We start from the raw sequence: 25638 nt of genomic DNA, 5'->3' as shown, positions 1-25638 counted from the left end.
CAATTTTGTTATCTTTAATTTCTGGGATTTGGTTTTGTTATCTTTATTATTTTTTAAGATTTTATTTATTTATTTATTTGAGAGAGAGAGAGCACGAGCAGGGGAGAGGGGCAGAGGCAGAAGGATAAGCAGACTCCCTGCTAAGCAGGGAGCCCGATGACATGGGGCTTGATCCCAGGACCCTGAGATCACGACCTGAGCCAAAGGCAGATGCTTAACTGAGCCACCCAGGTGCCCCCCATTTTGTTATCTTTAAAATGAGCATAACACCCCCACCGCATGTTACTGTTGTGATTAATAAGATGATATATACGAAGTGCCCACTCAATGTGGGTGTCCTTTTTTCTTCCTTTTCCCTGCAGAGAAGGTGGGTGGGACTCAGTGCTGAGACAGGTTTTCTTGTGGGGCTTATAGAAATCATCTTTTCATATTAAGGCTTATATGTATGATATTTTAATTTAACTTTATTAGATAATCAAATATATTAGTTAAAAATATAAATAGGAGATAATTTAATTATATACTTGCATAGGGATTGACAGCAAGTCACATACTGAGCAAAATTCTAGTCCAATCTACACCAAGAGAAACCTGGATATGGCTAAAGAATTTCACGAGCAGTAGAGTTAAAAGGTATTAGCTGATGTGGATGCCTGGACCACACACTGTTTATTGATCCATTAATCTATAAGGAGTGTGAGTGCCAAATCAGGAAGACTGCCCGACTCAAGGGAGGTAGGCAATGACAATACGGTGTCACCTCAGTGTCAAGAACCAGCTCAGACTCACAGTCAGGAAAGCAACAATTGCACACGGATCGCTTGTGAGCCCAGATCTGCTCCGTCTGCACAACAGCGTCTCGGAGCATGGAGCTCAGCATCACCTGCAAGGCCCCTGAAAGGTGAAACAGGGAGCCCAGCTCGCTAGCAACAACATCTTAGGATAAGGCCACACATCTGGGCCCAGAGGGACACTCATCATGGCACAACTGGTGCGGCCAACTCACACAACAGCAAGACTTGCAAGCTGATACTGGGTGTAGCAAGTTGGAAGGAGGCAGTCACAAGCTAGGCAAGCATAACTAATGTGCTAAAGGCGCCTGAAGCCTCCTTCTCAGATTGCAGCCAGTTTGTGCGGCCGGGAAGCCAGCTGGACGTGCCCAGATAGAAAGAATGTAGCATTCCTCGGAGCAGAAGCTCAGAGGGCGGGTTGAAATGTTAGTGCTGACACTGAGAGACTGAACACGTACTCGATGTCCCTGTTGAGCTGGGGTCTCTGGGGCAAGGGGGTTAGAGGTCTTAAAAACAAGGTGCTTGTCATCAACTACTGTATGTCTAGACCAACCATTCACTTTCACTGCAATTCAGTTAGTATCATCATGTTCAGTAACGGCATGATTTATTCCACTCAACAAACATTTCCCAAGGACCTCCTCTGTGCCGGATACTGTGCCAGATGGAGGAGTGTGCCCTGCCGAGAGGCGTTTAACATCCGGGGGTTGGGGGAAAGGGGGTCAAAGGAGGGTATTAATACGATACAAGGGAGCCGCATGTATCATAAAGAGGAGAAATAATTGCCATGAGAAGAATGGAGGGATTTACTTTGCAGAATCTGGAAGTCTTCATGGAAAGGCTGGTGTTATACACTAAAACCTAAAGGACAAGCAAGGAGGGCTCAGTAAGCTCAAGACAGGGGAATGTGACTCCGGGACCCGAGAAGGACCACAGAAGCATTCCAGGCAGAGGAAGGCGCAGTCTGAAAACACAGGAGGTGTTTCTGGAAGGGAAGGCATAAAGTGATGAGAGCATGGAGTAATAAGCAAATGAAAGGGGACAGGAGTGAGCAAATATGGGATGTTAAATTGGAGCTCCCGGGGCTTGATTCTAAGACAACATAGGCTGAACTGTAGGATGCCGGGAAGTACAAAGGACTTAGCCAAAAATACATGCAGATGGATAGCATGCATTTCTGCCCCAAGCTGCAGGTTTTCCTCACCAAAAGGGTGGTTTTTACCTGGGAACTGAATCCTGTAACACAAACTCAAAGGATGGTAAAAATGAGAAAACTTCACTGGGTAGCATTCAAACAATGTAACAATCAGATCTAAGTCCTAGCAAGCTTAACAGAATCACATATGAAAAATACCAATTAATTTAATTTGCCCCCCAAACTTCTTATTTCTTAGCAGACCATTCATAGGATTTGCATAAAGTATACCATATGTACCAAGTTATTGATTGTTCCCTCTGCACGAATGAGTCCCATTAGTGTCAGACAGGGCCAGGAAACACACACTTAACATGCAACAGCTGAAAGCCAGGCTGACTGATTAGATCATGACCAATCCTCTCCTACGTGCTCTTGTCCCAGTTCTGGAAATGGTGACCTTAACCCTCAACTCCATGTGTCAGTATCTCCTGTTCTTGCTTTTGACTTGACATAAGTGCCTTCCTTCCAACCAATAATGTTTCTATGATGATTGCTAAGTTTCCATTCCCACCGGGGAATTACAATGATTTTCCCCATTTTCCCAATTTCTCTGCTTATTTTTCTGATGATTCAGAAAATATACTGTCAGAAAACCCTTCGAAGAATCACAAGGTCTTCAATGAGGAAAGGTCTGGGTCATTGTCATTGCTATACCTCCTGCACTTTAATACTTGTTGAAAGATTGAGTAAATCAATGAATTTGTTCCTCATACTTAAATTGGAGATAATTTTTTATGACAACATATTGCTTTATCTTGTATGTATTTATGTGCATGTTCTTTGGCTTTTTTAGGAGCTTGTGAACAAATTATGGGTAGGGACCCCTTATCCACCCACATGCCCTCCCGGCACCTAGCAGTGCCTACACCAAGCAAGTATTCATTTACTATATGTTGATGACATAATTAAGGAAACAAATCCTTAATCATACCAATATGTTTAAGCAGAACCCTTCCCTCAAAAAATGTTAATCCCCCATCCTTCCTGGGATTACTTATGGTCCTGATTTTCTTCTTATTTGGCAAAGGGAAGATATATCCCTCTGACTCCCTCTCCAGCCACACTTATCATCTATTTTTCTTTTCTTTTTTAATAATTTATCACTAAGTCTTCTATAACACAATGGTTTTTTTCCCCCATCTCTCTGTCTTCTTCCTTAGAAACCTAAACTAATACCTGTAATTGAATGATGGTCTCCTATTTACTTCCTAGTATAGATGGTTACGTAAGTCAAATTTCTTCACCTCCTTCTTACACTTCTCTCATTCCTTGTGAATGCAAACAGTTTCTCTAAAATTTTTCCCTAAATGTCCAGCTCTGACTCCTTTGTCCCTATAATTATGATATCATGGATTTTTTTTTTTTATTATTAGCTTGTTGAAACCTTTTCTTAAAGGTCACTTTGCTAACAGGATTTTTCCTTTTTCTTAGAATTCGACCAAACTCTACCAGCTCATGATCCCACTGCCCAAGGTTACCTGCTCTCCCTCTTTACAAGCATAGAATTAAGACTGTTATTGTCCTACTCCTTTATTCTTCCGTGGAAAAATTTTCCCCAAGACACTCTAAGCACATATTTTCCACTGTACTTCGACCTGGCATCATATATTCTATATGGCTAAGAGTAGTAGTCCTTGATTATTTCTCTTCAGGTGACATCCAAAAAGAATATTAAAAACTTAGGTATCTCTCTCATCTTTTAAAATACTTGAAAGAATCTAACTTAATAAAGCCATAATATTACTGTTTTAAATGTACCAAATGGAATCTGAAATGTGCCACCGCGATTTGAAGCTCGTTATTTTCCATTTACACAAACGTAAACAGGCTCTTCTTTAAATGACAGACATTTCACACCCATTCCCCTTGAACTCTTATTTCTATTTTATTTCCCCCTGAGCATTGTTTCTTAATGTATTGTGTAGTCATGCTTAAAAATATTCTACTTATCATCTTCTCTCTCTGTAATAAAAATACATATATAAAGTTACCTCACTAAGTTACCCCACTTAGTATTAATACACAATTGCTCAATACATCATAAATTAGAAAAAATGATAAATAGCTCTCAGATATAAAAATACACTTCTTAATAACAGGTTTAGCAAGTTTTTCTTTTTTCTTTTTAAAGATTCATTTGAGAGAGAGAGTATGAGCGGGAGAGGCAGAGGAAGAGAGAGAATCTCAAGCAGACTCCCCACCAAGCACAGAGCCCAATGAGGGGCTCGATCCCATGACCCTGAGACCATGACCGGAGCTGAAATCAAGAGCTGGACACTTCACCAACTGAGCCACCCAGATGCCCCACGTTTCTTTTCAATAAGTGCAATTATTGACGGAATATTACTTTAGGTTAGAATAAGAAAGCATACCGTATCAGTTCCATCCTAGCTTTCATCTTTACAGAAATGTTCACATAAATAAGTGAAACAGAAGTAGCTATGTTATAGCAGTGACTTAATTCTTTGAACACTAAGGTCATCTGCAAAATCATAGTGATCTATCATATTACATAATGCTTAATGATCTACCGGCCTGACAACTCAATCAGATCCTCCTTTAATTTGGTTGAAAGCAAATAATTTCAGCATACCCATCATGAGAGTTACCTATCATTAGGGTCATTCGCTTTCATGGTTTCTCAGCACTACAGCAAAAATGGCTTCACCGAGACTTTCCAAAGGACTATTACTTATAGTCTTCCACTTAGAGGGACCTTTTCAGTCTAAAATACTCAAAAAAGGCCTGGGAAATTGACCTTAATATAATTTCTTTATAAAATGATTTTTTTTCTTTGTCACTCACTCCAAATATATTTGTTTCAAAACCTTGGGCTTACAGATGTAGAATACGGTTTGTAGAAAAGGTCCATCATGTAGCCTAACTGGCAAAACCAGTCCTCATTACAAAACCAATTGGCCAAATCAGGCTTCTTGTCTCGGCCCAAATGAACATATTATGATGCATCCCCATGACAACCATCTCACTTCTGAATTCAGAAGATTAACACAGGTCACCATACCCCACTTCTAATGCCACACTCCATTCTTCACAGAAATACGTGTAAGACAAAGAGCAATATGAAGCCCCACTCCAGGTCTGTGATGCCTCAATTGAAGGAGGCTTTGCTGACACCAATATATTAAATTGTTTCTTAAAACAGTACCTCAGAGATGTGGACACCCGGGGCATAGTAAAATTCTGATGTAGGTGAGATATTCCTTTTTATTTTTCAATGAGACGACAACTGGAAGGGAAGGAGGGAGAGGAGAACCAACATGACACCCTGACCCTGTGTGTGTTCTCAGAGAAACTATAGGCAAGTGTCCAGAAGCAAGCTGAGGCTCTGGAAATGATTCTTTTAAAGCTGTGGGGCCCACGGACCCCTTGGAAAGTCTTCGTCTGCCCCTAGCAATACGGACAAAATAAACCAACTGTGGTTACTGAGCCGTGAAACAGGGTAACTTGATAAATGCCTTCTCAGTGCATGATTAAGTCCATATTTCAAAGAGGACCACAAATCTGAACTACCTATACTTTTTAAATAAATTTTGCATCACCCACCAAATAACTACACTTCACATGAAATAACCTGGAAACCTAATTCTAAGTCCCTATTGTAAGTCTGTCTTTCTACCCTGAAGTATGTCAGTCTAACTTTTTAGCCCTCCCCTCGCACTCACCATTCGGCACCATAAATATTATAAATATAAAGCAGAGAGAGAAAAGGTAAAATACAAATGTAGAGCAGGAACAATGCCTCAGCACAATAAGTACCTCAAAATGCCCTGTGCTGTTTAAAACACATTAGAACTTATATTTTCTTCAAATAAAGAACTGTGGCCGTTTATTACGACATGTAATAATAACAGTGGTTATTTGGAAAAGCAGTTAAATCGTGGAGGCCATGTGAACATTCAAAAAGACAAGTTGTCAAGCAGAATGATTTATATATAACGATTAACACTTCAGTGGAGCTCTGAATTCACGTGATTTTGAAAGAGGGGGGGAGATCTGTTTAGCTTTTTTTCCTTAGTTCCTTGTTTCACGGACGTCCAATGATACTCACCGCCTCTGTGTGAATAGGATGCACAGCAAAAAGCAACGCTGTAGCAAAAGCAAGTCCCCGGTTCCTGAAGACAGCTTTGTCACAGGTGTACATCAGGACAAGAGTCACAAGACAGTGTAAAATCACATTCACCGCATGAAAGTAGAATGGGTTCATGCCAGTCAAAAATATGTTCAGCCTGTACAAAAAAGACAGAAACAGAAGCCGAATCAGCTACAAACAGAACAGAAGCACAAGGAGAGAGGAGGGGATCGATCATTTCAAAAGATAAGCTATTCAATCAATTATTTTTATTTTATTTTTTTAAAAATACTTTATTTATTTATTTGACAGAGAGAGACACAGCGAGAGAGGGAACACAAGCAGGGGGAGTGGGAGAGGGAGAAGCAGGCTTCCCGCTGAGCAGGGAGCCCAACGCGGGGCTCGATCCCAGGACCCCGGGATCATGATCTGAGCCGAAGGCAGACGCTTAACGACTGAGCCACCCAGGTGCCCGTCAATCAATTATTTTTAAATGACTCCCAACATCAGGTTACTCTAGATGGGTGAGTATCGTTTGTCCCCATCTCAGGATTTTCCTATCTGTAGAAACCATGGCAAATGCAATACAATTTTATTTCAGAGAACTCTGTGGCCTCACTGAGAAGGCAGGCAGATAGGTGCTGAACCTGTTTTCCCTTCAGCCCGTGGCTCATGTGAACGACCCCATGATACTCTTGCTTTCATTGCCAGCTCTTCCCAGGAGCTGAGCGTTTAAAGGCTAGTCCACAGCGCTGTGGGTCAGAGCCGCAACCACTGGAGAGGAGAAAAAAGCCACAAGACTGAGACTGTGGTCACAATTGGGACAAACCAAGCATGAACGTGTTCTCTCACCCACAGTGCCCGCCAGGAACCAAATTTCCAGATTATGCACCTGGAATGATCGTTAATTACCACCCCACAAGGGATCTTCGGGGCATCTGAAGAGGCTATTACCAGCTGCATCTGAAATTAAAAGGATGAGCAAAAGCACATCATTTCAGAATCTGTATTAAATGTTTTCTAACATAAATTCCCACAGACCTCAAAATCTGAATTCTAAGATTATGATGAAGAAACTAAAGAGAATCACAGAAAGAAGGGAAATTTATGGGGCACCAGGGTGACTCAGTCGGTTAAAGCGTCCAACTCCTCGTTTCAGCTCAGGTCATGATCTCAGGATCGTGGAGTCTGCTTAAGATTCTCTCTCTCCCTCTCCCTCTGCACCCCCCACGCCATTCGCATGCTCTCTCTCTCTCCCTCCCTCTAAAAAGAAAAAAAAAAAGAGAGAGAAATTTCTTGTTCAACATCTTAAAAAATACTTTCCTGAGACAGAAATGCAGAACAGAGAGACTTAAGGTTGACTTAAATTTAATAACAGGACATAATGTCCCCAATTGATTCTGTGGGGTTAGCAAAAATAGTTGTATAAGGTGTGATTCTTTTGGGGGAGCATATACACCCTAAGTGAGACTGCCTGTAGTTGTCTATACTCCCGCTCATTTTACTGAAACAGGAATCCCATGTCTTTATTCTCATGTCCTTGATCTGCTTGTCTTACACAAACACCTCCTCTCTGCCAAAACAATTGAGAATGTAAAAGTCAACTTCAGCGATGGCATAAGCATATTCTAAATACTTGACTTGATTCATGCAGGAATTTAACCTACAGAATTTTAAACATCTCAAGCTTTATTTGGACACATGAATATAAATGTCATAGTTACTAACTGACTCCATTTTCATTCCCACTGAAGTAATCATGGTCCTAACCAAGCCTAGAAAAATGAATTGCTTTGTGGAATCCAATTTCAGGCCTCTGAAGCAAGACTGGAGCAAGCTGTATGTTGGCCGACCCACGAGTCTGCACACAGCCCCAGAGTCCTGAAGACCCGAGTGTGGTGCGAAACAGCCCATCTAGAGGGAAAGAGGAATGTGCCGCGAACTAGGGGGTGGGCAGTGCAGCTAAAAAAGGGAGAAGAGCATCCCATTCCAGTACAGGAGGACCCACCTCTAGTGAACGAGCTGCTGGAAATCACAAAGCTCGGGTTGGGGGAGCTGTGAGAAGGGCAAGACCAGGTCCCTATCCTTGAAGAACTTAGGCGCGATTCCTAAAAAGCCCATCCCCCTGAGGCTGATTTTACATCACCATCTACTCCATCAGGCTAAGCTTTCCGGACCAACTAAACCATTCATTTCAAATTCACCCATGACAATGAGATAAAATAGGTAATCTTACAACCAGTTGGTGAGCGTCGGAGTGGGAAGGTCTCCACGATCAATGTGCACCAAAAGGCTTTAAGAAGTACATAACCGTTGACCAAAAATACCACTTCTAGGAATTTTCCATAAGTAAATAACCAGAAAAGAGTTCAAAGATAGATACAGATAGATATAGACACAGGTACAGATATAGATAGAGACGTAAACAGAGATAACGTTGTGATATAATAAGAAATACATATTTTGGTCTTTATCCCAACTCCTGGTAGAGATTCTAAAAACTCCGTAATTTCTTTTTTTTTTTAATTTTTATTATGTTATGTTAGTCACCATACAATACATCATTAGTTTTTGATGTGGTGATCCACGATCCATTGTTTTTGTATAACACCCAGTGCTCCATGCAGTACGTGCCCTCCTTAATACCCATCACTGGGCTAACCCATCCCCCTACCCCCCTCCTCTCTAAAACCCCCAGTTTGTTTCTCAGAGTCCATAGTCTCTCATGGTTCATCTCCCCTTCCGATTCCCCCCCTTCATTTTTCCCTTCCTTCTCCTAATGTCCTCCATGCTATTCCTTATGTTCCACAAATAAGTGAAACCATATGATAATTGACTTTCTCTGCTTGACTTATTTCACTTAGCATAATCTCCTCCAGTCCCATCCATGTTGATGGAAAAGTTGGGTATTCATCCTTTCTGATGGCTGAGTAATATTCCATTGTATATATGGACCACATCTTCTTTATCCATTCATCTGTTGAAGGGCATCTCCGCTCTTTCCACAGTTTGGCTATTGCGGACATTGCTGCTATGAACATTGGGGTGCATATGGCCCTTCTTTTCACTACATCTGTGTCTTTGGGGTAAATACCCAGGAGTGCAATTGCTGGGTCATAGGGTAGCTCTATTTGTAAATTTTTGAGGAACCTCCACACTGTTTTCCAAAGTGGCTGTACCAACTTGCATTCCCACCAACAGTGTAAAAGGGTTCCCCTTTCTCCACAACCTCTCCAACATTTGTTGTTTCTTTCCCTGTCCATTTTTGCCATTCTGACTGGTGTAAGGTGGTATCTCAATGTGGTTTTGATTTGAATTTCCCTGATGGCTAATGATGATGAACATTTTTTCATGTGTCTGTTAGCCATTTGTATGTCTTCTTCAGAGAAGTGTCTTTTCATCTCTTCTGCCCATTTTTTGACTTGATTATTTGTTTTGGGTGTTGAGTTTGAGAAGTTCTTTATAGATCTTGGATACCAGCCCTTTATCTGTAGTGCCATTTGCAAATATCTTCTTCCATTCTGTGGGTTGCCTCTTTGTTTTGTTGACTGTTTCCTTTGCTGTGCAGAAGCTTTTTATCTTGATGAAGTCCCAAAAGTTCATTTTTGCTTTTGTTTCACTAGCTTTTGGAGATGTATTTTGAAAGAAGTTGCTGTGGCCGATGCCAAAGAGGTTACTGCCTATGTTCCCCTCTAGGATTTTGATGGATTCCTGTCTCACATTGAGGTCTTTCATCCATTTTGAGTTTATCTTTGTGTATGGTGTTAGAGAATGGCCGAGTTTCATTCTTCTGCATGTGGCTGTCCAATTTTCCCAGCACCATTTATTGAAGAGACTTTTTTCCATTGCATGTTTTTTCCTGCTTTGTCGAAGATTATTTGACCATAGAGTTGAGGGTCCATATCTGGGTTCTCTATTCTGTTCCATTGGTCTGTATGTCTGTTTTTGTGCCAGTACCATGCTGTCTGGGTGATCACAGCTTTGTAATATAGCTTGAAATTGGGCACTGTGATGCCCCCAGCTTTGTTTTTCTTTTTCAACATTTCCTTGGCAATTTGGGGTCTTTTCTACACCTTAAAGAACTAGAGAAAAAGCAACAAACGATGCCTAAGCCATGCATTAGAAGAGAAATAATTAAGATTAGAGCAGAGATCAATGAATTAGAAACCAGAAACACAGTAGATCAGATCAACGAAACTAGAAGTTGGTTCTCCGAAAGAATTAATAAGATCGATAAACCACTGGCCAGACTTATCCAAAAGAAGAGAGAAAGGACCCAAATTAATAAAATTATGAATGAAAGGGGAGAGATCACGACTAACACCAAGGAAATAGAAAACAATTATTAGAAATTATTATCAACAACTATATGCCAATAAACTGCGCAATCTGGATGAAATGGATGACTTCCTGGAAACCTATAAGCTGCCAAGACTGAAACAGGAAGAAATTGACAACCTGAATAGGCCAATAACCAGTAACGAGATTGAAGCAGTGATCAAAAACCTCCCCAAAAACAAGAGTCCAGGGCCTGATGGATTCCCTGGGGAATTCTACCAAACATTCAAAGAAGAAATAATATCTATTCTCCTGAAGCTGTTTCAAAAAATAGAAACAGAAGGAAAGCTTCCAGACTCATTCTATGAGGCCAGCATTACCTTAATCCCCAAACCAGGCAAAGACCCCATCAAAAAGGAGAATTTCAGACCGATATCCCTGATGAATATGGATTCCAAAATCCTCAACAAAATCCTAGCTAATAGGATCCAACAATACATTAAAAGGATCATCCACCACGACCAAGTGGGATTTATCCCCGGGATGCAAGGGTGGTTCAACATTCGCAAATCAATCAATGTGATAGAACACGTTAATTAATAAGAGGAGAGAGAAGAACCATATGGTCCTCTCAATTGATGCAGAAAAAGCATTTGACAAAATACAGCATCCTTTCCTGATCAAAACTCTTCACAGTATAGGAATAGAGGGAACATTCCTCAAGTTCATAAAATCCATCTATGAAAAACCTACAGCGAATAAAAACTCTGTAATTTCTTAAGTGATAAAGGTACTAGGAGAATCTTTTGTTCTAATATTTGGTCTTTGGCCCTGATTCCTGACCCAGAACTCCTAAATCTCATGGAACTCCCCAAGTGATTGGATTATCTCTTTTCTAATAAGGTGATTCTTGGTGGGCTTCTGGATGGGGGCTGGTCACCAGAAAGATCAAGTTATGATTAGAAGCTTGGAACTTTCAGCCCTTTCCCTCCTCTATCCTCCAGGGATTGGAGAGAGGCCAGAGATGGAGGTCATTATCAACGATGCCTACTTGATGAAGCCTCAACTCAGGGTCTGGAAAACTTCGTGGTGAACACATCAACATGCTGGGCAGGCAGCACACCCCAGTTACACGGGGACAGAAGCTCCTGAGCTTTGGACCCTCCAGACCCCACCTTAAGGATCTCGACATCTGGCTGTTCATCTGTTTCTGTCAAACCCTTCATTGTATAATAAACCAGTAAAACATTAAGTGTTTCCCTGAGCTCTGTGAGCTGTTAGAGCAAAATTTTTAACCTGAGGAGGGGTCCTAGGAACCCCCGATTTGCAACCAAGCTGGACAGAAGTGTGGCAATCTAGGGACCCACTACTTGCAACTGGTGTCTGAAGTGGGGTCAGTTGGGGCACCTGGGTGGCTCAGTCTGTTAAGCGTCTGTCTGCCTTTGGCTCAGGTCATGATTCCAGAGTCCTGGGATCGAGTCCCACATCGGGCTCCTTGCTCAGCAGGGAGCCTGCTTCTCCCTCTGCCTCTGCTGTTCCCCCTGTTTGTGCTCTCTCTCTCTCTCCCTCTCTCTCTCTCTCAAATAAATAAATAAAAATCTTTAAAAAAAATGAAGTGGAGTCAGTCTTGTGGAAATGGGTCTTCGACCTGGGGGATCTGATGTTAACTCCAGATAGACAGTGTCAGAATTGAATTGAATTGTAGGACACCCAGATAGTGTAGGACACTGAGAATTGGTCACTGTGAAAAAAAACCCTACACATCTGGTATCAGAAGTATTGAGTATAAGCAGAAGAAGAAACAGGACTTTTTAATATACAAGGATGCATCTTACTGTGATAATCATAAAAATGACAATAAAAAGAAGAGAAGACATCTAACAAGCCAAATCCCTGATGTATTTGACTGGTTCCACAGATACTATACTTTAGATCATAGTTTTGGATTACAAATTAACAGCACTGCTTTTAAAAAGAAAACAAAAGACTCATTATTTTCCCAAAGTATTTGTTATTCAACCATTTGAAAAGTAAAAAAAAAATCATTAAAAGTGTTACTAGTATATCACCACACTTTTTGAGGTACTTTCCCCTTCCAAAAATGATACAAAATGAATCACTTTTGTGGTCTATCTATATGTATCCTATCTGAAAATGGGCAGGTGTTATCTATATAGATGATTTGGGGGGAGGGATTGTTTTTTATTGAGTAGAGTTGACACACAATGTTACATTAGTTCCAAGTGTACAACTTAGTGATTTGACAAGTTTATACATTATGCTATATTCACAAGTATAGCTGCCATCAGATTATTATTCCTGGAAACTGGTTAGGGCAAAATGCCTGGTGTTTTAAGTGAATTCAATTAGATCCCAAAATATAAAAATGAATTACTGAATGGAGAACCACTGCAGTGCCAATTAAGATAACTGAAAGCACCCACATGGTACCAGATACTGGCAAATCTAAGCTTTGAGACATGACTGAGAATCTAAAATTACAGGAGTTTCCCAAATACCTAAAAAGATGGAGAGTGAACTCTCCCAACTATAGACAAGTGAGCTTGAGATGAAATAATAACAAAATGATACTTGTGAGCACTGGAAAAAGAATCTCTGATCTTTTATGGGTTCACAAAAAGGGGGTTTAACTGGTTAACATCACATTTTAATAAAACAGGGAGTGTGACAGACACATCACATCTTTATTTTAACAAAGGCATTTATCAGAATCTTTCAGAATCTCCTTGTGTACAAGATACAAGAAGATGGATTTGTAGCAAAGACAGAGTGTTGACTAATAACCAGTGTCTCCTTAGATGGAGACCTTCAGTGTAAGTCACAAGATTCTGACATTATCTCTGGTCTGTCCAATATTTTTATCAAAACTCAGCGAGTTCTGTAGTGTATGCTAACCAAGCTTGCAGAAAGCCTACATCTGTGAAGGAGGGTCCACTGGACTGGGAGACTAAGATTCACAACGAGCTTAAATGCTTGATATTGTTAATTAATTCTTACAGGATTAGACAGAATATGGGTAAGAGTAAAGTCCCACATTTGGACGTAATAGAGAACAAAATACTTGCAATCCAGACTAAAATTACACACATAGTATTGTTCAAGGGCTGTTAGTTTACTCTAAACTCGAAGAGTTACTGCGTCTTGGCTATCAAACAGACCAAACCGCGTAAGTCAAACTAATTTTCATTTCAATTCATTCTAACAGATAGGTATTGAGTACCTACTTCGTGTCAGGTATGGTGTAGGGCCCGGAGATACAAACAGAAGACATGGCATCTGCTACCAAAGAGTTAACAGCATCGTAGGAGAAAGAGAGACACTGAACAGATAATTAATAGTTAGTCAAAGAAATCTAGCAATGGGAGAACCTACCAGGGTCAGAGACAAGAAAGAGGGAGCTATTCTGCCTGCATGCGGGACAGGGAAGGTGGGTGGTGTCCAACGTGGGGCAGCAGCCCCTCTGGGTGGTACTGAAACACTGGAGCACCTTCATAGGAGAGCTCCAGGAAGCTGCAAGAGTGGGGAGTCTCAAAAATGATGTCTCAGGAAAGGCTTGAGGAGATGGGGAATGCTCAGCGTAGAGAAAGATGATAGAAATGATCCCAAATTCTCCAAGGGAAAGGCTCGTTGCCATATTATGGCTATATCCCTAGTATCCAGCTCAATGCCTGGTTCACGGTTGTCAAAACTAAGTGGATAAATGGACGGACGGACGGATGAATGAAGGAGTGAGTGAAGCAAAGCACTTACTCAAGTAGCTCTCAGAGTGGAAAGGAAGATCCAATAATTGTTGCAAGGAGCCTGACCAAGGGCCAAGTATAGCCTGCAAATTGTTTTGTTTCACCTGTATGCCTTTTCTTTCTTTCTTTAATTTACCAATTTTTTTTTTTAAGATTTTTTATTTATTTATTTGACAGAGAGACAGCGAGAGCAGGAACAAAAGAAGGGGGAGTGGGAGAGGGAGAAGCAGGCTTCCCGCCGAGCAGGGAGCCCGATGCGGGGCTCCATCCCACGACTCTGGGATCATGACCTGAGCCGAAGGCAGACGCTTAACGGCTGAGCCACCCAGGCATCCCAATTTACCAATGTTTTTAAAACAGGTGATTTCACATAAAAATCTCCAGTGTCTCTTGAAATATTACAAGACCTGGCCTACATGGCTGCTTGGAAATATCTGTGTGCCCATTTAGATGGCGCAAGTACTCACAATTTGACAAAATACAAGTCAACTACTCGGAGACAGACTTCCAAGGAAGACTCTCCAAGGAAGAAGCAGTATTTAAGACTAGAACCGGTGTTTGGATAACCAGAAATGTCCATGCAGAAGCATGAAAACCAGCCCACCCTAAACACCATCTAAGAAGAACAGTCTCTCACGTTCCACATCACCCTGAATGCACTCCATCATAGTATTTACTCAGTTTTTTAAAACTCTTTTGCCATATTCCTCAAATATTATAAGCATTTTTCATGCATTGTAAAAAACTCATTTCTTTTCCTCATTGTATCCATCTCACCTAACACACAGTAGATTCTAAATGAAGTTTACTGAATGAGCAAATAAACTTACATTAAGTTGGAAGTTGAAAAAAATCATCTTTCCCTTTCAACAATAAGAATCTCTAATTTTATTTGATTTAGCCTTCATCACTAATTTAGCCTTCATCTCTAATTTAAAGCAATAGGAAATATTTTTTTTTCTTTTCAGAAAAAATCTGAACGGGGCGCCTGGCTGGCGCAGTCAGTTAAGCATCTGCCTTTGGCTCAGATCATGATCTGAGGGTCCTGGGATGGAGCCCCACATCAGAATCCCCACTCATCGGGGAGTCTGCTTCTCTCTCTCCTTCTGCCCTGCCACCACTAGCTCTCTCCCACTCAAATAAATAAATCTTTAAAAAAAAAAAAGAAGAAGAAGAAAAGAAAAAATCTGAATAGTCGTGTCTGACTGGTTGAAAGCCTTCCAGACGTTGGCAAATATGACCACAAATGCCCCTCCTCCATCTGAGCTCTTCTGCCTCCCCGTAAAACTGCCCAGAAAGGTGGGGCTATAATGAGCTCACAGCAATCACAGGGCACTGGCCCCCAGAAAAGGTCACAGGGTCACACAGTGTGACACCAAGAAGTCACAGGAGGATGAGTGGGGAGGGGAGAGGAAAGCCATCGGCTGCCCCTTCTCCTCACACTCGCAGAGCCTGTAGCTCTAGATAAAGCCCCTTACTCTTTTTAATTTTCTTCGTTGGAAAATAGTTCTGGTTTAAAAAAACAAAACTGGGCTGTATCCCTGGAAGAGACTTCTACTATGGAATAGACTAGGACCCTTCCTCCAGGGGACCCCAGCTCCACTCAATCAAACAGCTCTACCTCAGTAAACTAGCAGACGGCTGGAACCTGCCTAAGAGGTCATGATTCTCCCCTGTGGTGACTCAAGTCTGGCTTTTGGCCCCGAGCCTGGAGTTTCCCTGGTATATAGACGAAGCACCACATCTACTTCATTCCTAGGGACAGCGGGATGAATTAGCCACCCCCAGTGGTCACGACATTCTGATCACCACTGTGGCCCTGCTGCCTATCACGGTAAATGCACTCACCTTGTCTTTGGCAGCTAAGCTCTGCCATTGGCATCTGGTACTCCAGGACCCCATCACCCCCACTGAAATCAGAAAGCCCACCTCAATCGCATCTCCCACATCACACCTGCCTACAGTAAAGAGTCAATGCGGACTTTGTCCAAGTTGCAGGTGCTCCCTCACTAATCTATTTCTTAATGCCTCAGTGGAGGGAAAATCATCTGGCCCTCTCAGGAAATGTAGTAGAGTGGTGGAAGGAAGGTGTGGGCAGGAGACATGTGATAAATGCACTGCAACATTCCTATCTCAATGAGATTTGGATTCTTTTTTCTATGTTACACCAGAGATACTTGGCATCTCAACCTCATGTAACATATGCTCCCATTGAGTCCCAGTGGTTCCCAGGATTCTGAATCCCCTGAGGTGCTAGCTACAATTTCTGATTCCCTCATCCCACAGCAAGATAATCTAAGTCAGTAAATGTGAAATGGGACCCAGAGATCTGTCCCAAGAAACCCAATGATTCAAACCAGGTGAGACTCAGAACAATGAGAGACACACATCTCAAAGCTTAAAGGAAGGCTACCTATGTTTGCCACATTTAACAGAAAAATCCAGTTTTCTCAGCAATAACACAACATACATTCTTTTCCAATACGAACTACAAACCAGGGAAAAGAAAAATTTAATGTACCTTAACCATCTTAACCTTACCCATCTGTTTCTGCTATCTCAAATAACGAGTTCTCCAACACTTTCCTTGTGAGTTTCCAAAGCCCAAAACTGAGCATGCAGTACATTCTCCTGTCTCCCCAACTGCCATTCATTTTTCTTCTTCCCCCTCTCTTGCTATCCTCTCAGCTCTCAAATGCTTATAAGTGGTTTCCATAGTCTTCTTAGATCATTCAACCAATAAATAACAACATCTGGTTTTTCTTGTTTTCCTCTAAGGCAAATCCCTTTGGCCCTTAATCATTTTGGTTGCTCTTCTTCTGCATTCCCTCTAGTATCGGGAGCAAATCAGCAAATCATCATCACTTAATGTATCAAAGAACTAAAGGATGTGATTCACAGGCACCAAGGCAAACGACAGTGCAGAGGGGGTGACTGGTGCTCTGAGACACAAATAAAATTTATGGTCATCCCATCCTCACCTGGCTATGCGGAAGCTACGGGGAGGGAAGAGGGGCTTGTCAGGAGGAGCCCACACCCATGCAAGGGGCAGTTATTGTCACTAGGGTCACATAAGTGCTCAGGGTAGCAAGTGCATCAAAGAAACGGTGGGGAAATTGAGGACAGAAGATCCGTGACCACATCTAGAAGGCAGTAGGTCCCAGAAGAAAATCTTCAAAAAGAGAGTCAGCGAATAATAAAACTTAACAGATCAACACCAGATATAATATAAATATAGAAGTATATTTAGAAGTATAATTGAGTTATCAATTTTTAGCCAATTTGTTTTCCTTTAAAGGTGTGCGTTTGGGGGGCGCCTGGGTGGCTCAGTTGGTTAAGCGGCTGCCTTTGGCTCAGGTCATGATCTTGGGGTCCTGGGATCGAGCCCCACGTCCGGCTCCCTGCTCAGCAGAGAGCCTGCTTCTCCCTCTCCCTCTGCCTGCCACTCTGCCTACTTGTGCTCTCTCTTTCTCTGTCAAATAAATAAATAAAATCTTTTAAAAAATTAAATAAATAAATAAATAAATAAATAAATAAAGGTGTGCGTTTGGTAAAGTTCCTGGATGCAGGGTAATTCTGACAGTGCTAGCCAGAGTTTATGTGAGGACAAAGTCCTGCATACGACAGCACTCCCTTCAGACACTAGCTGCAAGCTCAATGGTCCCCAGGCTATCTGCACTGCTGACCAACTGGCCACAAATTTGGGGGTTCCCCCAACTCCCTCAGGTTTGATAATTTGCAGGAATGACTCACAGAATTCAAGAAAGTATTATACTTGTGATTTTGGCTTTATGATAAAGGATACAAATCAAAAACCTGTCAAAAGAAAAGACCCATGGAGATAGGTCTGGGAGGGTCCCAGACACAAACCTTCCATGTCTTCAGGACACATCTCCCCCTCAGCTCAATGATGTATGATTACCAATCAGGCAAACTCAACCAAGCTTCAATGTCAAGTTTTTAACTGGGGTTTCATTACTTAGGTTGATTGATTCAATCAATCACTGGGCATGTGACTGAACTCAATCTCCAGCACGACTTTCCCTTCCTGGAGGTTGGAAGGTAGGGCTGGTATGTGGCTCAAAGTCCCATCTCTCTATCCTATGACTGGCCTTTCCAGCTAGCCAGCCCATGTTCTGAAACTATCAGGAGGCCCATCATGAGTTACCTCTTCCTTAGCATAAACTCGAGTGTGATCTCAGGGCCCTCTGTGAGCAACAGAGACACTCCCATCACTTAGGAAATTCCAAGAGTTTAGAAGCTCCCTCCCAGGAACCTGGGATAAAGGCCAAAAAAAAATTCTTTATTCTACAGTACTTGGGGACAGAAAGTCACAGACATCATAGTTCCTTTGAGAAAGTATTTTCAGAGCCTTACACTCTATTTGATCCAACTGGGAGTAATATGTCCTGTCTACCTCACTGGCTTGAAAAAAACATGGCCATTCTTTATAGACCGTAGGACACGGGCGTGGATGAACTTTAGTCCCCTGACAGCAGGGTTTGGAGAAAACCCTGTGTAATTCTGAGGTTTGCCTCAGAAGTTACAGCTGCTATGTCCAGCCTTAACATTTACAGCAAGCATCCACCAACCATCACACTTCAATATGCCACGCAAGAGGAGAATGATCCCAAAGTGCTGTGGATCCTCATTCTCTACAGAGTCACAGTCCCAGCAGAAGACAACAGGGAGCCACAACTGCCCCTTTCAGAATCAACACTGTCCCTTAACCTTCCAGTAGGCAGGACCCACTGGAACCCATCTCTATGTGTCCAGGAAATTCTTTGTCTGCCTCCATTTTTTTCTTTGACAGAGGAAGAAAAAAGGCAAATAAACCAAGTAATAAGTCAAGCAGACTTTTTTGCCTATATTATAAAAGTGTAGCCCTGCCTAAATATTTACCTGAAAAAGTCAAGTGTTCACGTGAGTGATTCATTCATTTATTCTTTCAACAGTACTTTATGAAGCCCCTACTTTGCATGGCAGGCACTGTTCCAGGTGCTAAGGATACACCTCATGGAGCTAACATGGTAGTGCGAGAAGAGAAAAACCAACAAACAATAAATCCATGTTGCCAGATAGCAATGAGGGCTACTAAGGCAAAGAGGGTAGAGAGTGAGAGAGTAAGGATGAAACATGGAGGACAGTCTGCCATTTTGGATCGGGGAGCCAGGAAAGGTGTCAAGGAGGAAGTGACATCTGAGCAGAGACCGAAGGTGGTAAGAGAGCAAGAGAGCACAGGTCTGGGCAAAGAGCATTCCAGAAAGTGCAAAGGTCCCAGGCAGCGGCGGGCGGGTGTCACCTGTAAAGGGCACAAGGACTCTAGAATGCTGGCAGAGGTAGAATGAGGTGCAGACTGACAGACTAGAGGTCAGGGGGGTGGCCAGGGGTCAGATCAACAGGGTCTCGGAGAACAGAAACCATTTCTCATTATTTGGAAAAGTAACAGTGCCATTAACTCTGGCATGACTAAGCATTCCTCCCCCATCCCTGCCTTTTTAAGTGGAATGACTACGTAGTCAAAGTTAGGGAAAACATGAACTATAGCTCCAAAGGAAGATAGAAAAGACATGTGTTGATTAAAAAAAAAAAAGATTGCTTCCAAACGTGTTTTCCAACCCTTCACTCAGAGACTCACCTATAAAAACCCTCATAATTCAAAAATATATTCCTCTCATTTTCCATCCTTCCTACACTGCCAGATTATAGCCTAAAGCCCATCTTACATCTAAGGTCCCTGACCCCCTCCTCTTCAGGTTTCTAAGAAAAACCTTAGTTTGCCATGCAATTTCCAGGGGCCATTTTTTTCATTCTTTTCTATAAAGTCTTTATTGCCTCCAATCATATTTTTTCCGTGGCTATATCCATCACTGAACATCCTAGACAATCGAGTCAAACAATCTCCAGGTGTCTGCCATCATCAAAGACTTAGAACACAAACTTCTCAGCTTTGCTGCAATAGACTATCTCCAAACGAATTCCAAGGAGGACAAATCAAAAGGAACAGAACCAAAATGAACACACGCCACCATTTCTTTTAGATTTCAGGCATAGAGGCTAGAGCTGATTTTCATGGTTGGCATATCATCTGTGACTAAAAGATGCAAACTGCTGCAAAAAAAAAAAAAAAAAAAAAAAAAAACCTCTCCAGATCCAAGCATTAAAATGTTGCAAATCCTTACAGCTGCACATATTAAGATATTCTATTTTTTAACTCTGACATTTCAAACCACCCACTTTCACTCTTATGGTGTATATCACCATCAGAAGCCTTCAATAAGATAAACCTTTATAGCAAAATGGTAGAATACTACGATCAAGTAGCCTAAACATGGAGAGAGACTCATTTGCCTTAGTTTCCCCATCTTTAACATGGAAAACCCCTGCTTCTTTCTTGTTGAAGGAAGCATCTCCTTGCTTCCTGACGTGGAATGGTGCTGCTAACAATCCAGCAGGAGCTTCTTCTCAAGATGAAAGGGTCAGAGAGAAATAAAATTAAAAAGTTAAGCACCTTGGGCACCTGGGTGGCTCAGTCGTTAAGCGTCTGCCTTCGGCTCAGGTCATGAACCCAGGGTCCTGGGATCGAGTCCCACATCAGGCTCCCTGCTCGGCAGGAAGACTGCTTCTCCCTCTTCCACTCCCCCTCTTGTGTTCCTGCTCTCGCTGTCTCTCTCTCTGTCAAATAAATAAATAAAATCTTTAAAAAAAAAAAAAAGTTAAGCACCTTTTAAATCAATCAGGGCCATTTTTATGTTTGGGGGTTATGGGCATCATGGGTTTTAGTTCTGTGTCAATTAAGTGCCTACAGAGTGACTTAGCATGTTTAATGTCCTGATTCCAGAGTTAAAAACAGGTCATGGCCAGTGGAGGATAAAGAAGCAAAATAAAAAAGGCGACTGCTGCAGATTAAGTTTGCACAGATGTTTTGATTCTGCTCTACAATGGTCCAAAAATATTCCTGCGTGCCCTTGGAAATGATCTTATGAAAAGACCGAATGTAAGATTTGACGGGGAACAGAAATTCATTAGAATTCTAAACTCACTTCAAGGAGCACAGAGAGGACCATTTGTACCAGTTAAAGTTTGACTGGAGAAGCGGAAGCACCAGGAATGCTACCGCGGAAGGGATTTACTGTAGAGATCTGACCTTTCCCAACTGTGGAAGCCGGCCACACAGCCTATGCAAGCCTGCTGCTTCTGTCTGCATCGGGACGTCAAAAGCCGGCGGGGCTGGCGTTCGGGAGGGAGGAAGGCTGAACTTGAAGGAGGGGAAAGGGAGGAAGGGCTGGAAGCCACGAAGATGAACTAGAATGTACCTCTGCTGCTCACAGCCTCTAAGGCCCCAGCTTTAATGATGTGAGTGGCTTCAAACAGGCTGGCGCTCGTCCCAACAGGGCTGCACTCACATCTGCACCATGATTCTAAGTAGCTATAGCACCATGATCTGGAGAGTTCCGGAGGAGCTGTGGACCTAGCTACCGTCGCACGCCAGCAGCGGGTTAGCCCGCCTGTCTGTGACAACCCACGGGAGCTGGGACAGCACCAGTACCTACACCAGCCCTCTGACCGGAAACATGGCCACTTCACTTTCCAAATCTCGGAGAAATTTCTCTTGTACAACTACAGCCTAGTGCAATACAGGGAAAGAATTTCCAAGAAGCAGAGTTCCAATTTTGTTAAATTGACATAATACAAAGCCATCATATCTTGGTAAACTGCCTTCATTTTCCATTGCACCCTGCCCCACAACCTGGTAGAGTAGGCACTCTAAAAATCCACTTCCTTATTGCAATTTCAGCTGATTTCTTATTTGAGAAAAACTGATTAATATGTTTCTATGCATCCAAGTACCTTAATAGTAACAAGCATTACACATCTTTATTTATTAATTAATGTATTTATTTATTGTTTATTCTTAAGGTAATTTCTAGCTCTCAGTATGTGTGACATTCATTCAGTGAATCAAAGATAATAAATAATTTTAATAAAAACTAGCTTTGAGGGGTGCCTGGTGGCTTAGTTGGTTAAGTGTCCAATTCTTAGTTTTGGCTTGGGTCATGACCTCATGGGTCCTGGGATCAAGTCCCCCTCCCCCACCCTTCCCATGTGAGGCTCCAAGCTCAGCGGGGAGTCTGCTTGCAGATTCTCTCCCTCTGTCCCTCCCCCGACTCGCATGTTCATGCTCAGCAAGCTCTCTCTCTAAAATAAATAAATAAATCTTAAAAAAAACAAAAAACAAAAAACCTAGGTTTGAGCTTTGCACTGGGAAAGACAAGCTACAGAATTGGAGAGAGCATGTGCCAACCACATAGATGACAAAGGACTTGTACCTACAATACATAAAGAAATCTCAAAATTCAACATAAAAAAATAAAAATCCACGTAGGAGATGGACAAAAGGTATGAAGAGACATTTTAACGAAGAGGATATACAGAGGGCAAATAAGCACATGAAAGTATATTTAACACCATCAGCCATTAGGGAAATGCAAATTAAAATCACAACGAGGTATAACTGTACACCTATCAGAGCCACTACAATTTAAAAAAAATGACAATACCAAATGCTGGTGAGGAAGCAAAATAACTGGATTACTCATACACTGTATGGAAAGGTCTGGAAAACAGTTAACCAGTTTCTTAAAAACCTAAATATGCAACCACCATGTGACCCAGCAGTTGCAATCCTGGATGTTTATCCCAAAGAAATAAAACCTATGTTTACATAAAAACCTGTAAATGAATGTTTATGGTGGTTTGGTTTGTAAAAGCCCCAAACTCGAAACAACCCAGATGTCCTTCATCAGGTGAATGATGAAACCATGGGACATCCACACAGTGGAATACTACTCAGCCACAGAAGGAGTGAACTATTGATATGCAACAATCTGAATAAACTCCAGAGAATTATGCTAAATGCGAAAAAAAGCCAATCTCAAGAGGTTACATACTATATGATTCCACATACAGCATTTTCAAAATGACAAAATTATAGACATGGAGAACAGATTAGTGGGTGATTATGGAGCAGGGTGGGGTGTTACAAATTAGGGGGTTGTTACGAATGAGGTGTTTCTAACTATGGTAAAGAAGCAGGAAGGATCCTTACGACGAAACTGTTCTGTATCTTGACTGTGCGGTAATCTTGGAAATCTACATGTGACAAAACTGCATAGGACTAAATACACACTTAACAAAAATAAAAGAGTACATGTAAAACTGGTAAAATCTAAATAAAAAGCTGTGGATTGTATCAATGTCAACTTCCTGGTTGTGATATTATACTATAGTTATGCAAGGCTTTAACCCTGGAGGAAAATGGATAAAAACCTCTATATTATTATTTACAACTGTATGGGAATGTACAATTATCTCACAATGAAAAGTTGTTTGTTTTTTTTTTTAATGCCAAAGACCCTATAAGAAAAGAAAACTACAAGCCAACATTCGTGATAAACACAGATGCAAAAGTCCTCAACAAAATACTAGCAGACTGAATTCAACAGCACATTTAAAGGAACACACACCATAACCAACTGGGTTTTATCCCTGGGATGCAAGAATGGTTCGACATGAACAATTCACCTAATGTTACATAGAACATTAACAAAAGGGAGGGTAAAAATTACATGATCATGTCCATAGATGCAACAAAAGTATGTGACAAAATTCAACACCCTTCATGGTAAAAAGTCTCAAAAACTAGGTTTAGAAAGAATTTACCTCAACATAATAAAGAACATATATGAAAAGCCCACAATTAATATCATACTCAGTGGTGAAAAACTGAAAGCTTTTTCTCTAAGATCAAGAACAAGACAAGGATGCCCACTCTTGCACTTCTATTCAGCATAGTACTGGAAGTCCTACCCAGAGCAATCAGGTGAGAAAAAGAAATAAAATGCATTTACACTGGAAAAAAAAAAGGAAGTAAAATTATCTGTTTTTATATGTTTGCATACGACACCGATCTTTTATGTTAGAGAGCCCTAAAGACTCAAAAAAAAAAACCCAAAAAAACAACTGTTAGAATATTCAAATTCAGTAAAGTTGCAAGATACAAATCAATATACAAAAATCAGCTGCAGTTGTATCAACTATATTTCAATAAAAAAAATCAGCTGCATTTCTGTACACTAATAATGAACTATCGAAAATTAAGAAAACAATCCCATTTACAACAGCATCAAAAAGAATAAAATACTTAGGAATAAACTTAACCAAAGAGGTGAAAAACTTGTAAAATTAAAACTATAAATCATTGACAAAACAGATTAAAGAAGACACAAATAAATAGAAAGACATCCTAAGTTCATGGATCAGAAGACTTACTATTGTTAAAATGTCCATAATACTCAAAGCCGATTATAGAGTCAATGTATTCTATATTAATATCCCAATGGCTTTTTTTTTTTTACTGAAATAGAAAAAAAAATCATAAAATTCATTTGGAACTACAAAAAACCCTGAATATACAAAACAATTCTGAGAAAGAACAAAGCTGCCAGCATCACACTTCCTGATTTCAAACTATATCACAAAGCTACACTAATTAAAACAGTATGGTACTGGAATAAAAACAAACATACTTACCAATGGAAAAGAATAGAGAGCCAGAAATTAACCTACACATATATGGTCAAATGCTCTTCAACATAAAGGCCAAGTATACACAGCAGGGAAAGGAACAGTCTCTTCAACAAACAGTGTTGGGAAAACTGGATATCCACATGCAAAAGAATTAATCTGGACCCTTATCTTACACTGCACACAAAAATCAACCTAAAATGTATTAACAATTTAAATTTAAGACCTGAAACTATAAAACTTGCAGAAGAAAAACAGGGGTCATCATCCCAGGATCCCGGGATCGAGCCCCACATCAGGCTCCCTTTCCCTCTGCTGTCTCCCCCCCTCCCTGCTTGTCCTCTCTCTCTTTCTCTCTCTCTCCCCCTGTCAAATAAATAAATAAAATCTTTAAAAAAAAAAAAAGAAAGAAAAGAAAAACGGGGAAAACTTTATGATGTTAGACTTAGCAATGACTTTTTCAATATGACACCAAAAGTACAAACAATAAAAACAAAATTAGGTAACTGGGACTACATCAAACTAAAAAACCTCTGTACAGCAAAGGAAGTAAGCAACAGAGTTAAAAGGCAACCTATGGAATAGGAGAAAATATTTGCAAAGCATGCATCTGCTATATTATTGATACCCAAAATACATAAGAAACTCCTACAACTCAAGGTAAAAAAAATATGAAAAAATGGGCAAAGGGCTTGAACAGACATTTCTCCAATAAAGATTCAGCCATAAAAAAGAATGAAATCTTGACATTTGTGACAACATGGAGGGACCTAGAGGGTATTATGCTAAGTGAACTAAGTCAGACAGAGAAAGATGAATACCATATGACTTCATTTATATGTGGAATTTAAAAAACAAAACAACCTAACAGAACAAAACAGAAACAGCCTCAGATACAGGAAACAACTGGTTACCAGAGGGGATAGTGGCGGG

At 41.0% G+C, this 25638-nt stretch overlaps 1 protein-coding gene across 2 annotated transcripts in view; it reads right to left on the bottom strand.

Moving 5' to 3' along the window:
* Positions 1–25638, bottom strand: part of TMTC1 (transmembrane O-mannosyltransferase targeting cadherins 1) — a 255645-nt gene that overhangs the window by 225837 nt on the left and 4170 nt on the right. For both annotated transcript variants that reach the window (XM_044914902.1, XM_021690623.1), the window contains exon 2: positions 6059–6236. In XM_044914902.1, coding sequence (XP_044770837.1) covers positions 6059–6236 — 178 coding nt within the window. The remainder of the gene's footprint in view (positions 1–6058; positions 6237–25638) is intronic.

The sequence above is a fragment of the Neomonachus schauinslandi genome, chromosome 5 (genome assembly GCF_002201575.2).
Source record: "Neomonachus schauinslandi chromosome 5, ASM220157v2, whole genome shotgun sequence".
NCBI lineage: Eukaryota > Metazoa > Chordata > Mammalia > Carnivora > Phocidae > Neomonachus > Neomonachus schauinslandi.
The sequence above is the reverse complement of the archived record's forward strand: the minus strand, read 5'-3'. Positions and strand labels throughout refer to the sequence as shown.